The 13,823-nt window shown below is 61.8% G+C and overlaps 1 protein-coding gene across 9 annotated transcripts; it reads right to left on the bottom strand.

Annotated features, from left to right (window-relative positions):
* Positions 1–2,519: 2,519 nt before the first annotated feature.
* PNCK (pregnancy up-regulated nonubiquitous CaM kinase) lies at positions 2,520–11,804 on the bottom strand. Of its 9 annotated transcripts, XM_058713209.1 has the most exons (14): positions 10,704–11,804; positions 10,156–10,283; positions 7,249–7,413; positions 5,508–5,577; positions 5,159–5,290; positions 4,844–4,918; positions 4,593–4,752; positions 4,329–4,452; positions 4,077–4,152; positions 3,869–3,981; positions 3,701–3,779; positions 3,524–3,611; positions 3,235–3,379; positions 2,520–2,896 (listed from the first exon to the last, which is right to left on the bottom strand). In XM_058713209.1, exons 4-13 carry the CDS (start codon positions 5,573–5,575, stop codon positions 3,242–3,244), a joined length of 1,053 nt encoding a protein of 350 aa, XP_058569192.1. In that variant the 5' UTR covers positions 5,576–5,577; positions 7,249–7,413; positions 10,156–10,283; positions 10,704–11,804; the 3' UTR covers positions 2,520–2,896; positions 3,235–3,241. The 9 variants fall into 9 exon arrangements, with proteins under 9 accessions (XP_058569192.1, XP_058569193.1, XP_058569187.1 ...); XM_058713210.1 differs by lacking the exons at positions 7,249–7,413; positions 10,704–11,804 and having other exon boundaries at positions 10,156–10,625; XM_058713204.1 differs by lacking the exons at positions 7,249–7,413; positions 10,156–10,283; positions 10,704–11,804 and adding an exon at positions 6,614–6,634 and having other exon boundaries at positions 2,520–2,892.
* Positions 11,805–13,823: the final 2,019 nt, after the last annotated feature.

A 13,823-nucleotide genomic window follows, 5' to 3' on the forward strand; every position in this document is an offset into this window, starting at 1 on the left:
AGCCTCTCGTTTCTGGACTGGTCCCCCCGACACCTGGGCCCCATTCCCAGCTCACAGCGCCCCACTTCTTCCAGCTGTCCAAGCTCAGCACCTGCTATCCCACCGGCGGCTCGCCACCACTCACAGACTAGGGCCCAGCCCTTACCCTGCCGGGCCTGGGCACCTGTTGCTACCCAAGGCTGAAATGCTCTCACAGAGCCCCCCAGGCTCCTCCACCCCCTCACCCCCAGTTCTTGTCTTTGGCCGCACCAGCCCCTCCTGTCTCCCAGGCGGCCAGACTCATGGCCTAGGCACCCAGGAGACCCAAAACTTTCCTCTCACAAACTGCCCCCTCGGATGGGAAGGCCTGGGGGGGTGGGGGGGGGGGGTGGGGGGATGAAAGGATGCCGCCTCTGCTTGACCTGGGGGTCCCCCTATCTCCTGGCTCCCGGATGGGCGGCGCAGCACTTCTCTCCCGAGTGAGGAGTTTCCCAGAGCCCGATTTCGGGGTGCGGGTGCGGGGTGGGGGGCACTGGAGAAGAGGAACGGTTTTGAGCAGCTGCCCCAGGTGGTGAAGAACAGGGAGGGCTGATGGACGGTTTTTCGATGTAGCCATGGCGCCGCCTGCTGTTCGGAGGCCAAATCGCACCCCGGGTCAGGACGGGCGGAGCCACAGCCCCAAGCGCAGCGATGATGTGGCCATCTCCGAAGCAGGGTGACCCCGGCAAGGCAGGCTCCGGCACTCGTGCTCGGGGCTCCCTCAGCAGCCAGCACACTACTTGCCCAGCTCAGGTCTTTCTTATCATCTGAGTAAGCCCACCCCTCCATCACAGGGCCTCCATGAGGGCAGGTGCCTCGCACGGTGGGCCGAGAGGCTGGCACAAAGTAGAGGCCGAATCAGTATCTGATGCACAAAACAAGAACAGGTAGGCGTCACGAGAGTCCAGTGTGAGGATGTCAGAGGTGGCGGGACAGGGGATGACCGGGGCCCAAACGGGAGCTAAGCGGAGGCCAGACAGCTCATTGGAGGCGAGGAGACGGAGCCGTCGAGACCTGGCCGTGGCGCTGCCTGCCTCCAGTCCCCTGGAACGTGGGCAGAAAGAGCAGGCACGGGAGGACTGGATTATGTGACCCAAAAGCCTGGAGCGAAGGATGGCCTAGAAGTGGCCATGGGGACAGGAAAGGAAGCTGCCCACCCCCGCCCCCAGACCTGCCCTGGGCTCAGGGCCCCGTGGGGACTTGCGCATGGGGCACTACAGGGCAGGAAAGGGGCTGGAGGAGAAAGCTGCAGAGGGATTTGTGTGCCTGGGAATGAGCGGGCGGGTGTGCCCACCCCGGGCGGTGCCCGTCCCCGGCTACCTGGAGGCGCCCTGCACCTGGCCATTCTTCTCCGCGGAGGCCAGGCCCCTGGCTCCAACCCCAAAGGCTGCTCCAGGCCTCCCCCCTTTCCCCCCACCGCCGAGACCCAGGCCAGCGCTGGGGTCTAACTGCCCACGGGTCTAACTGCCTCCCTTCGGGTCCTAAAGGCTGACAAAGAGAAAGGTCTTCTCGGTCAGGCTCCGCAATGGGGGCTGACAGGGAGCCGCAGAGGAGGGGTGACCGGGGCGCCCAGAACTCTGAGAGCTCTTCCCCCCGTGGAGGAAGGAAGGAGGCATGCCTAGCAGGGCCAGGAGAGGCTTGGGGTCCTGGCCAGCAGGGCGCCGGAGCCCTGGCTCACCCACAGTGGGGTTGCAAGGGTCAGGGGCCGCAGAGGACCCGCCGCACAGGCGGCGGAGGACCGGCCGCCGCCCTTCGTGCCATGTGCCACAAGCCGTAACCAACCCAGCCTCCGTGTCCTGGGCTGTCTTCCCCTCCCCGTCGCCGCCCCCAGCGCAGGGGTTCCAAAGCCACAGTACAGTACAGACGTTGAGGCCTCAGTGGCGCCCTCTCCTGGCTAAGGAGCCCCGCCTCCACCTTCTGACCCCGGGGTTCCCCAGGCTTCCGCACAAGAAGGTGCCCGCTGGAACCCCTCTCTGTCTGGCCAGGGCCGCGGAAGAGTGGGGGAAGGAAGGGAGAGGCTGGAGGCCACAGCCCAGGGCTCTGGTCGTCCTCCAGCTACAGCGGGCCTCCACTTGCCCGTGAGCCCCTCCCAGTCTGTCCTGCAGCCCACCCCCAGGGGCCCAGAGACAGCGACCCCCATTTGGCCTCCCGCCACCGCCCTCGGCTGGCAGCCCGCAAGGCCTGAGCTGCCTCCGTTTTCTCCCAAGGAGCCACAGCCGCATGCAGGCCGACTGCTGGGGTGGCGGAGCTGGCCAGCCAGGCCGCCTCTCGCCGGTGCTTTGGGGGGACCGGGACAGGAAATTCTTGAACAACTTGGGAGCTCGCCTGCCATGACGGGAGGGAGCAGAAGTTCAGGGGGCCGTGGGCGAGGTCGCGTGGCCGGGTCCCGCGGGCAGGGGGCCTGCCTCCTTGGTCTCCTTCCCACAGGTGACATCCATCCCCTCTGCCCTCGTCCCCCCATCCCTGTCCCTTACCCCTCCCTCCAGCTCACCACTGGCCCATCGCTCTGTCTGTCTTTATTGATTTGGGGAAAACTCGAGGGCCACGACACAAGCAGGACCACCACGGTCAGCAAAGCACAGAACAGCGTGCGGGAAGAGCTGCCCCCGGAAAGCCTCTTCGGCGTCTAGAGCGGGTGTGGCGGTGACAGTGGAGCGGGATCTCCGTGGACGCACCCCGCCAGCCCCCGGGCGAGGGCGGAGCTTGGGTGGCAGAGGGGGGAGACCCACTGCTGCCCCAGCGCCATGCACCACACCCACACATCTCCAACTTTCCAGCAGAGGCCAGCCCAGGGTCCTGGGGCTGGGGAAAGGGGACTGAAAGGGCCCGCCCACGGGAAGGGAGTCCAGGAGTCAGGGCACTCGGCCTCAGCATCTGCCTGGGGGCAGCGGGGAGGAGAGAGGAGCACGGGGAAGGGGGCGGTCAGGAAGCTCCCCAGCCTGCCCCCGCCCCCCCCCCCCCATCCCAGTCTCGGTTCTCAGCAGCAGTGCTCCCCGCCCCGCCCCAGGTCTTGCCATCAGGCTCCTCATGATCCCTGCAGCCACCCGCCCCCTCTGGCCTCTATCGTCTGCTTCTGCCAGAACCCCGGCTCCTTCCCTCCACCTCCACCTTCGGTCCTCAGTCCTCTGCTCTGCGAGGTGGCCACACAGAGCCTGCCCTCCTCTCAGTTCACTTGGGGGTCAGCTCCCAGTGGGTGCAGGGCCCACACCCGCACACCTGAGCGTCACCACTTTGGGGGCTGGCCAGACCCGAGGCCAGGGTGGCTGTGGCGGGCCATCCTCCGCCCTGAGGCCTCCTCGCTCTCCGGGCTCTGCCCCAGCTTGCGGATGTGACGCAGGAAGGAGGTGGCATTGAATGCTCGCTGTGGGGAGAGAGGGCCATCAGGCCATGCCCCGGCAATGGCCCCAAGACTCTGAGGGCCACAGAGGCCACTGGCAACCAAGGCTGTCCCCTGAGAGGCGGGGACAGCCTCGAGCCAGGTCCACAGGCCCCTCTCCACACTGACCTTCCAGTGAGTCCGGGCAAAATTCTTCTGGATCTGCTCACTGACTGAGCCCAGGATGTCCTTGTCAAAGGCTGCGTCCCCAGAGATCCTAGGGGGAGGCCACGGGTCAGTGGCGGGGGAGTGTCTGAGAGTGTGGGCCCTCTGGTCCCGGGAGAGCTTGGCAGGGACCCCACTCACCAAAGATGCTGTAAAGCCTGCTGGCAGGTGAACCTCTTCTGTGGGTCTCGCTCCAGAAGGTGCCGGATGAAGTCTTTGGCTGGAGTGGGGACGCCAGGTCAGCCCATCCCGTCCCTGCTGCCCTCGTCACTGCCCCCTCCCTGAGCTCGGGGCCAGCTTCACGTTCACCTGATTCTGAGATGTCATCCCAAAAGGGAGAGTCAAACTCATAGCTGGCCCTCAGGATCTGGCTGAAGAGTTCAGGGTCGCTCTCGTCGTAGAAAGGGGGGTACCCACACAGCCTGGCACCCACACATGAATCACCCAGCTGCCGGGCCCTCCCCGACCCAGCAGGAGGCAGGCAGGCAGAAGAGGAGCCTTCCCAGCGGTCACTCACAAGATGTAGGAGATGACACCCAGGGCCCACACATCCACAGCCTTCCCATAGGGTTTCTGCTCCAAGAGCTCCGGGGCTGGGGGCCAGAGACAGACAGACACGCACCCGCACGCACACGCGCCATGGCTTCAGTGCCGCCAGGCTCAGCCTGGTCGACCCCAGGGATGACCCACTGCCTACCCTTCCCCTGGCACCATGTCCCCCAGCCCCCTCATGCCCCGGTGAGTCTCAGGGCGTGCCCCCCTCACTGACCCACATATCCTGGGGTCCCGCAGGCGGTGCCCAGCACGTTGCCAGTCTGGATTTTGGAGAGGCCAAAGTCGGAGACCATGATCTTGGAGTCCTCAAAGGGTGTAGCGTAGAGGAGGTTTTCCGGCTACGACACACGGGCGCCGGAGAAAGTGCCAGGTCAGCCCTGGCACGACCCCTGGGGCTGGGCACCCTCAAGTCCCCCAGACCCTCGGTGCACAGGGATGCCGGGCGTGGCCCCAGGCGGGCAAGCAGGAGGACGGGCACCTTGAGGTCTCGGTGCACGATGCCCAAGCTGTGCAGGTAGGAGACGGCGCCCAGGACCTGGCCCACTAGGTGGCTGGCGTCCTTCTCCGTGTAGGAGCCACGCTCCATGATGCGGTCAAACAGCTCGCCCCCCGTCACCCTGAGGGCAGTGGGGACTCGGCTAATTCAGGCCAGTTGGCCCCCACTCACCACCCAGCGGCAGCCCCAGCCGCCCCCGCCCCCCCGCCCCAGCTTGCCCCTGCCCTCCTCACAGCTCCATGGCCAGGTAGAGGTGGGAAGGGCTCTCGTGGACGTCCTCCAGAGCCACAATGTTGGGGTGGCTGACCCTGCAATGGCAATAGAAAGGCCCGTATGGGCCACCGCAGCCCCCTCTGGGCCTCTCGGGGCCTCGGAGTGCTTCGTCCCGGGGCCCCAGGGAAGGCTCCCTCCCTGTTCTCTTCCTCTGGCCTCTGCCCCGCTTACCTAGCATGGGCCACCTCTGCCTGGTCCAGCAAGGCAGAGCCCCGGGGCCAGACGGTCGTGGGGATGCACTGAAGGCACAGGCCTGGCCAGGGGCGAGCACGCACCTGCGGAGCACGGCGATTTCGTTCTCCACCAGGGCCTCCTTGCCTCGAAGGGCCTTCTTGGGGATGCACTTGAGGGCGACGAGGTGTGAGGAGCCCCGCTCCTGGGCCAACACCACCTCAGAGAAGGCGCCCCTGAGGCAGAGAGGGGGAGGCAGGCAGGGAGGGGGAGAGGCGAAGAGGAGGAAAGGAGGGGGCGGGGAGGGAAAGCAGAGGTGCGGAGGGGGAAGGGCCCTCCTAGCTGAAGAAGATGGGGAGGCCCTCCCAGTCCCAGGCCACCCATCCGGCCCCCCTACACACACTCACACATTCGCTGACTGACACACACACACACACACACACACACACTCACGAGCCGAGCTTCTCCCGGATCTCATAGACGCTGCTGATGTCTTCCGTCTGTTTCTTGAGCAGCAGCATGTCTGTGGGGGGTCGGGGAGAGATGGAGAGAGGCCCCCTGCGTGAGGCCACCCTCAGTGGCAGCCCTGCTGAGAAACGCATAAATCGCCCCCAGCCCCAGGCCGGCAGCATTTCGCCCCTCCCCCACCGCCCAGGCCCGCACTCCCAGGTGGGCGACTCCCAGCGAGGCCACCGCAGACCTTCCTCCCCTCCCAGATACGAGGCCCCCATCCGGAGCCCCCACCCCACCCCGGCTCTGGCACCTCGACGGCGATCAGCGCCCAGACACCCCTTCTCTGCCTCCATACAACCATGGCAGCCGCGATCGGCCGGCTTCCAGAAGGCTCCGTGCACCCCCACCCCGTCCCCTCTGGGCCCACCCCCATCCACGGCGCCCACAGACGGCCCTCCCACACCCCCAGGCCTAGACCTGTCACCCAAGGCCCAGCGCTCACAGGCACTCGCGACTCAGGCCACCAACCCTCCCAAGATGCACCTGCGACCCCAGCGCCCAGCCGCCTGCCACGGCCACGGCCGCGGCCACCCACGCGGCCGCCCAAGTGCAGCCCGGCCCTCGGCGCCTCGGGGCGGGAGGGACTCTGCAGCCTGGGCCTCCCACGTCCCGAGCTGCGTGGGCCACGCCGGGCTTGACAGGTGTGCGCGGGGGCTGCGGCGGCCGTGGCCGGGACTCCCACGCGCCCCCGCCCGCGCGCGCCCGCGCCCGGGAGCGCCGGGTGCGGACCTGGAGCCGAAACTGCAGCGTCGCCTCGCGCAGTGGCCGCCGCGCCGAGCCCCCCGCCCGCGCCCCGCCGGACCCGCCCCCTCCGCGCGCGCCCCCGCCGGCCGCTGGCGACCGAGCGAACGTGCGGTGGCCGAGCGCTGCCGCGGCGCTGCAGGGCGCCTTGTAAGGCAATCGGCCGGCGCGCCGGCCCCCACCGCCTCCCTCCTCAGTCATTCGTGCCGGTTCCTGCCGGCTCCCGGTCCCTTGGCGGCCTGGCTGGGCCGGCCCCAGGGCCTTTGCACCACCGGCTTTTGCTGTCCGAAAGTCTCTTCACCCACATGTTGACATAGCTCGCTGCGTGCTCTCAGGTCTCTTCCCTCGCGCCAGCCCTGCCACTGCCATTTCTGCCACCCTGGCCTGAGCCACCATCCGCCCTCAATTGGAGGACAGCAACAGCCTCCCCATTGGGGTCCCTTTGTCCTCGGACCCCACCCTTCGCCCCTCCTACCCACAGTCTCTTTCCCACCCAGCAGCCAGACCATCTCCTATATCTGGAGATCGTTTCACCGGATCTCCGGACCCTTCCACAGCCCTCCAGGCCATGAGGCAAAGCACAAGTGCTTACGGTGGCCTAAGGGCTCTGCATGATCGGTCCCCCTTCCCTATCGCTGCTCTGGCCCCTTTCCACCCAGTCTCCCGCTCGCTCAACTAGCTCTAGCCAGCTCCAACCACACTGGCTTCCTAACTGGCCCTCAAACACACCACACATGCACCTGCCCCAGGGCCTTTGCACTCGCTGCCTCTCTGCCTGGAATGCTCTTCACTCAGATACCTGCTTGGCTTGCTCCCTCACTCTGTCAGTCTCAGCTCAAATTTCACCTCCTCAAACAGGCCTCCGCTGCCCACCCACCCCAGTCTCTAGAACACCACCCTGCCTGCCCTGTCTTCAGGAGATCCACCACTGCAAAATCACCTTCTCTGTCTTGTCTTCCTCATCAAAGAATCCACTCCCAGAAAGTGTCTCTGCTGAACCAGCTCGGGAAATTAGTGCAACATTCAATCCTTCGTGCAACAATTAGTTGATTCCTCCCATCCGGTCCCATCTCGGTTCTGGCACTCCTCCTAGCGGGTCCAGGCCCTGCCAGGGATGGGGGGACAGCTGTTCTGGCTGTTGACAGGAGTACATCCATACAGGTCAGTGCTGCACAGGCTTCATGGAGTCACGGGAACTGCCTGCTGAATGCATCTTCACAGGGGTGTGTCTATAGTCCTTGGCATGACACAAAGTCTCTTTTTTTTTTTTCTAAATTTTTTTAAATTTATTTTTGAGACAGAGAGAGACAGAACACGAGCAGGGAAGGGGCAGAGAGAGAGGAAGACACAGAATGTGAAGCAGGCTCCAGGCTCCGAGCTGTCAGCACAGAGCCCGACACGGGGCTCAAACTCACGATCTGCAAGATCATGACGTGAGCTGAAGTCGGATGCTTAACCGACTGAGCCACCCAGGCACCCAGTCTCTTCTTTTTTCTAAAGTTTATTTATTTTGAAAGAGAGAGAGAGTGAGCATGAGCGGGGCGGGGGGGGGGGGGGGATGGGGAGACAGAAGGCTCTGTGCTGTCAGTACAGAGCCAGACACGGGGCTTGATCTCACCAACCATGAGATCACAACCTGAGCCGAAATCCAGAGTGAGACGCTTAACCTGCTGAGCCCCCCCAGGCACCCCTGACAAAAAGCCTTTCAAGAGAGTCCATGGGGGCCAACAGAGGTTTTTCAAAATCATCTTTCCAGAACTCAGCTCCCACCTGTCTCTGTCCAAAACGTGGTAAGTCTGAGATGATCCCTCCAGTTCCTGCTCCCCAGCCCTTTCCCAATCGTCCCCCCAGTTAACTCAAGAAGGTTCCAGGGGTCTCAGCCCTCGGCAGCATGTTCATTCCTAGGAATGGAAACCGATACTGAGCCCCGTCCCACACCGACCGTATGTCCTCTTTGTTCCCGGACACCTGAACTAATAATGGACGCACTGGAGACCCATGTTACTTGCTTGTTTAATGGTTACACGTCAGCAGGTCGGATCCAGGGCTGCTGTTCTGGTCAAGCCGGAAGGAATTTTACCAGAGCCCCGTGGTCACAGATTGGAACAAGAAGTGTAATTTATATACATTTGTGTTTCAGAGAAATACAAAGCATGAGGAATAAAAGCCCGGAGAAAGACAGCACAAGGGGATGTCTCTGAGGGGCAGCGGACAAAAAGTGGAGGCAGGAAGAAAAGAACTAACTTCCAAAGGGAACATGGAAAGAGTTTGAGATGGACACTGGGATCAGTTCACCGGGTGATTTTAATGCCATTGGCCTCATGTCAAAAGTGGTATCACGGTTGTTGTGTTTTTTTTTTTAACAGTATTTACAAGACACCAGAAAACACACCCTTTGCAACTGTTTGAACATCCATTGAAATATCGTAGACGTCAACTTCAAAATGCACACGTGTGTTGAGTGGTTGGGATAAAGAGCTTTTCAAAATCCTTTCAGGGGACCCCTTAGAGAAAAATTAGCTCAGAGTTGACCACAGGCCTCAATGTAAAATACCAAACCTTTAGAAGAAAACAGAGGAGAAAAATCTGTCTTAGCGTGGGCTTGGCGATGAGTTTTTATTTATCTATCTATCTGCCTGTTTATTTACTTACTTCCTTATTCTTTTTTTTTTTTTTTAAATTTTTTTTTCCAACGTTTTTTATTTATTTTTGGGACAGAGAGAGACAGAGCATGAACGGGGGAGGGGCAGAGAGAGAGGGAGACACAGAATCGGAAACAGGCTCCAGGCTCCGAGACATCAGCCCAGAGCCTGACGCGGGGCTCGAACTCACGGACCGCGAGATCGTGACCTGGCTGAAGTCGGACGCTTAACCGACTGCGCCACCCAGGCGCCCCCCTTACTTCCTTATTCTTAAGAAGGCTCTGCGCTAGGCATGGAACCCAACGCGTGGCTTGAACTCACAACTCTGAGATCAAGACCTGAGCTGAGATCAAGAGTGAGACACTTAACCAACGAGCCACCCGGGCGCCCTGAGTTTTTAGATATAATATGGAAAGCATGGCCCGTGAAAGAAAATGTGAGAAACTGGACTGTATCGAAATTTTCAATGTTTGCTCTGCAAACAACACCGTTAGAGAAAGAGAAGAAAAGCCACAGGCTGGGGGAAATGTCTGTAACAGACAAATCTGATAAAGGACTGGTATTCAAAATAAACAAGGAGCTCTTAAAACTCAACATAAGAAAACAAACAGCTTGATTAAAAAATGGGCAAAAACAGGGGCGCCTGGGTGGCGCAGTCGGTTAAGCGTCCGACTTCAGCCAGGTCACGATCTCGCGGTCCGTGAGTTCGAGCCCCGCGTCAGGCTCTGGGCTGATGGCTCGGAGCCTGGAGCCTGTTTCCGATTCTGTGTCTCCCTCTCTCTCTGCCCCTCCCCCGTTCATGCTCTGTCTCTCTCTCTGTCCCAAAAATAAATAAAAAACGTTGAAAAAAAAAATTAAAAAAAAAAAAATGGGCAAAAACAAAGAAATGCAAACAAGTAAGCATAGGAAGAGATGCTTGAGGTCGTATGTCCACAGGGAAGTGCAAAAATATTTTTAATGTTTATTTATTTTTGAGAGAGAAAGAGTACAAGCAGGGGAGGGGCAGAGAGAGAGAGATGGGGACAGCAGAGAGCCCGATGTGGGGCTCCATCATGACCTGATGTTGACCTGAGCCCAGGTCTGACAGTTAACACTTAACCGAGCCCCGCAGGCACCTGGGAAGTGCAAATTACAAAACTAAATGTACTCTTCCCAAATGAGGGAGCAATCGTGCCTCTATTTACCTAAAGGAGTTGAAAACTTACGTCTACACAAACAGCAGCACGGAAATGTTTAGAGCAGCTTTGTTCATCATCATGCCAACAGCGGAAGCCACCCTGATGTCCTCAGGTAGGTGAATGGATAAAGTAACTGCTCGGTGAAAAAAGTCGGCCTGAAAACAGCAACATACTGTAAGATTCTCTTTATGTGACATTCCAGAAGAGGCAAAAACGGTAGAGACAGGGACCGCATCAGGGGTTGCCAAGGGTTTGAGACAGGGGAGTCCCGGGTGGCTGGGGGAAGCCTAGATGTCTAGGGCTGGGAGGCCGGACACCCTGGGGAAGTCAAGACCCAGAGAAGTGGACAGCAGAAAGAGCAAAGCTTAACATACACAAATTTTAAAATAATCCTTCAGGAAAGTGGGGGATCCCAGGAAGGAATGCAGACCGACCGAAGAATCTAGGTGGATTACAGATGTATGCAACCACCTTGCTGAACGGGATTGGGGGAAAGGGGCTGATGAAAGTCACTAGGAAGTGAGGGGATTGGACGGGGGGGGGGGGGGGGGGTGTTCACTTTAAAGTGGAGACACCTGAAGTACAGGCACGACCCCAGCCTGATGGCCGAGGCCGACATACAGCGGTGAGTCATGCTGGCAGCTCCTCATCTCTATAACCATCACCCGGTCTACTCGTGACAAAAACACCAGACAAACCAAACTGTCCAGGCGGTTAAACATGAAGAAAGTCTAAGAGGAGACGTGCCAACAAATGCAGTGTGGTCCCGGGGCAGAGCAAGGACATTAGAGGCAAGCTGAGGAAATCTGAGTTCTGACTACGGACTTGGGTTAATAACTGGTTGGTTATTGTAACAACGCGTAGGCAGGGCGCTGGGGCGCAGAGGCACCCGGTTCGAGGGCCCCAAACACACCAAGTTCAGCCCCTCCAAACTCCAAAGAGAGAAACTAGGGGTAGTGAAACAGGAAGGGGACTTATTTCGGTGAGGCCAACACCGGGAAGACCGTGAATACTTCCAGGTTTGTAGAACAAAAATGTGGGGCGGAGGGAGGTGGGTGCGTGCGCGCGTGGGCAGTGAAGGTCAAACGGATCGTGTGTTCCAGGGCGGGATCTTGCTGGCTCGGGCGGGGGCAGTCCCTCTGCTGGAGGGGGTAGCTTCGGTTCCCATCTGGGGGTGCTTTGCCAAGAGACCAGCTGGAAGGGAGAGGCCAACTGGCAAGGGTGAGGTCAAAATGGAACCGGCCGAAGCCCTCTGTCAAATACAGCACACTAATGTGCAGTCTTGCAACAGGGGGAGCTGCCCCCCCCCCCGCCCCGCGCCGCCCTGCGTAGGGGTAGGAGGCTCAGATTGCCCCTCCCTAGTCCTGGGGACCCTCCAAACCTCCAGCCCCCAGCCCCGGGGCAGCTCCCTGCCCCAGTGGTGGAAAGCACAAAGCCCTTCAAGGTGGATCCCACCCTTTGTTCCCAGCTAATTCTAATTCCAAAACTCCTTGTGCCCCTACCCTATCTCCTGGTGCCCCTGGGATAGCCAGCCGCCCCCGGGTGGGGCACCCCCCTCACCCACAGGCCCGCTCCTCAGGCCGTGGCCACCCGAGATCGGGTGGGCGGCGCAGCCCCAGCCTCTGTGGGCACCGGGTCCAATTCCCAGGCCTCCCCGGACAATGAGAGCCTTCCGCTCACACCCCCTTCCTGCCCTCCCTCCAGCTCTCTCCTCCTCCTCTCCCCCTCCCCCTCAGCTCCTCCAGCAACCCCAGCCTCACTGGGCTCTGAAAGGCAGCCCCCCCCCCCCCCCCCCCCCCCCCCGCCTTGGGCCCAGGAAACCTGTGCTTGTCACTTCGAAGCGGCCTTGGCGAGAGGCCCCCACCCACTCCCTCACGTGCTCGGGAGCCAGCCTCACGGGGGTACAGGGGCCTGGCAGGAGCCACGGAGGCTTAGACCGGGCTTGCAGGGGGGAAGGTCTCCTGGCCCTCGGCACCCCACTCACCCCCAGTGGCTCCCGCCCGCCCGGGGAGGAGAGGGGGGCAAGATATACCTTCCCCAAGCCCCGAGAACCCCCGCCCCCGCCGCCACCCCGAGGGCTGCAACTCCCTCCGCTTGTGTCCTGTTCAGATGGTCAGCACCAGCCCCAGGAACGCTGTGGCTGTCCTTGGCAGATCGGAAGCTCCCACACGCTGCTTGGGGCAGCACCACAGGAGCCAGAGTTCCGGCCTCCAGCTCCCACTCGGGGCGACTCCCGCCGATTCATCCTGGCCGGAGGCGAGGACCAGTCCATGAACTTTGCACCCCACAGATGCCCAGCTCGCCTTGGCAGTGCAGGTGCCAGCGGATGCACACCCATCTCTCTGGCCTCCCCGGGACAGGTGGCAGCCAAGCCAAGTCTGCAGGGGCAGAGGGAAGTCAGCCCAGACAGTGGGCCCGGCGTGGGGCATGGGGGCAGGCCAGCTTAGGGGGCACGCTGCTCTGCAGTGCTGGGAGCCCACATGCCAGCTCTTGCCCAATTTTGTACACCTCAGAGAGGAATCTGACTCCGTCTCCAGCACAGACAAAAGCCCAGAGAAGATCAGATGGGGAGGGACAGGGGAGATTTGTCCAGCGTGGCTGCTCCGGCTGAGAGGAGGAGGCCACTGTGGCCCGGGGCGGGAGGGGGGGGGGGCGTGGTTACCTGCTTGGGGGAGACTGGAGTGGCGGCGGGGGGGGGGGGGGGTGGGGGGGGGGAGGAAGGCGCAGCCCTGTCAAGTCTGGTCTGGGGGCCTGTTGCACACCCCCAGGTCATGGAGCGCCCCCCCAAGGAGGGTCTAGAGACACCCCCATGAAGGCTCCCCCTGGAGGGGTGCCGGCTTGGGTCCTAGAGCCCCGGAGCTCCCCCGGGCCCTTCTCAGCACTCACCTCCCCCTCCGGCCTCCCTGTGGCCCCTCTGGCCAAGCTGCCCCCTCTCCCAGCAGCCTCGGATCTCACGAATCTCACGGATCTCACGCAGGCAGCTCACTCACTGCTCAGCCACTGGCCTTTGAACCTGCCTCCCCTCCCAGGGGAGAGGAGACCCGCCCTTGGCTCCTTCAAAGGCCCTCCTCAGGTTCCCCAGGTCTTGCCGCCTTCACCCTCGGCCCTCCCTGCAGTGGCAGCCATTTCCCAAAGTGCCACCCGCTGGCCCACACCCCCTCCAGCCATTGCCTTCTCTCCCCGCCGCGCTCCTGGTACAAGCAAGATCTTAAATTCTCGAAAGGGTTGCCTGCACCCGGCCGAGTCCACGCGTCCTCACTTCCCCCTGCTTGTCAGGGCGCTGTCTGACCTCTGCCCGAAGACCATGTCCATCACGGCTACCGCCCTCCCTTCCGCGGGCACCCCCGCCCCCCCCCCACCCGCCGGGACGAGATCTGTGGTTCACTGGGCTACTCGTCTTTCCCCTCTGCCCTTGCTCCCCGGTGGCCCCCACTTCTCCACGACGCCTACATGTCACACACTTCTCGGTGGCCTCTGTCTGCAGACCAGCTTCAGTCTGACACCGGGCCAGAGAAAACTCCAGTTAGGGTCTTCCGATGAACAGAGCCGCCCTGCCACCTGGCGCATCCCCAAGCCTCACCCCGCTCCCCCCCCCCCCCCCCCCCCCCCCGTGCCCTGACCCAACCTGAGCACAGGCCACCTGGCCAGGCTTCCACAAAGCCCCCGCCCCGGAGGCTACTCCAGCCATCCTGGGA

This window comes from Neofelis nebulosa, chromosome X, assembly GCF_028018385.1.
Source record: "Neofelis nebulosa isolate mNeoNeb1 chromosome X, mNeoNeb1.pri, whole genome shotgun sequence".
NCBI classification, from domain to species: Eukaryota; Metazoa; Chordata; class Mammalia; order Carnivora; family Felidae; genus Neofelis; species Neofelis nebulosa.

Bases quoted from the DNA above. Each gene is read 5' to 3' on its own strand.
- PNCK (XM_058713206.1), bottom strand. From the start codon at position 5,860: ATGGAGGCAGAGAAGGGGTGTCTGGGCGCTGATCGCCGTCGAG. The intron at 5,578-5,817 runs GTGCCAGAGCCG...GACCCCCCACAG, and splicing joins GGGCGCTGATCGCCGTCGAG to ACATGCTGCTGCTCAAGAAA. The intron at 4,153-4,328 runs GTCAGTGAGGGG...TCTGGCCCCCAG, and splicing joins CGGGACCCCAGGATATGTGG to CCCCGGAGCTCTTGGAGCAG.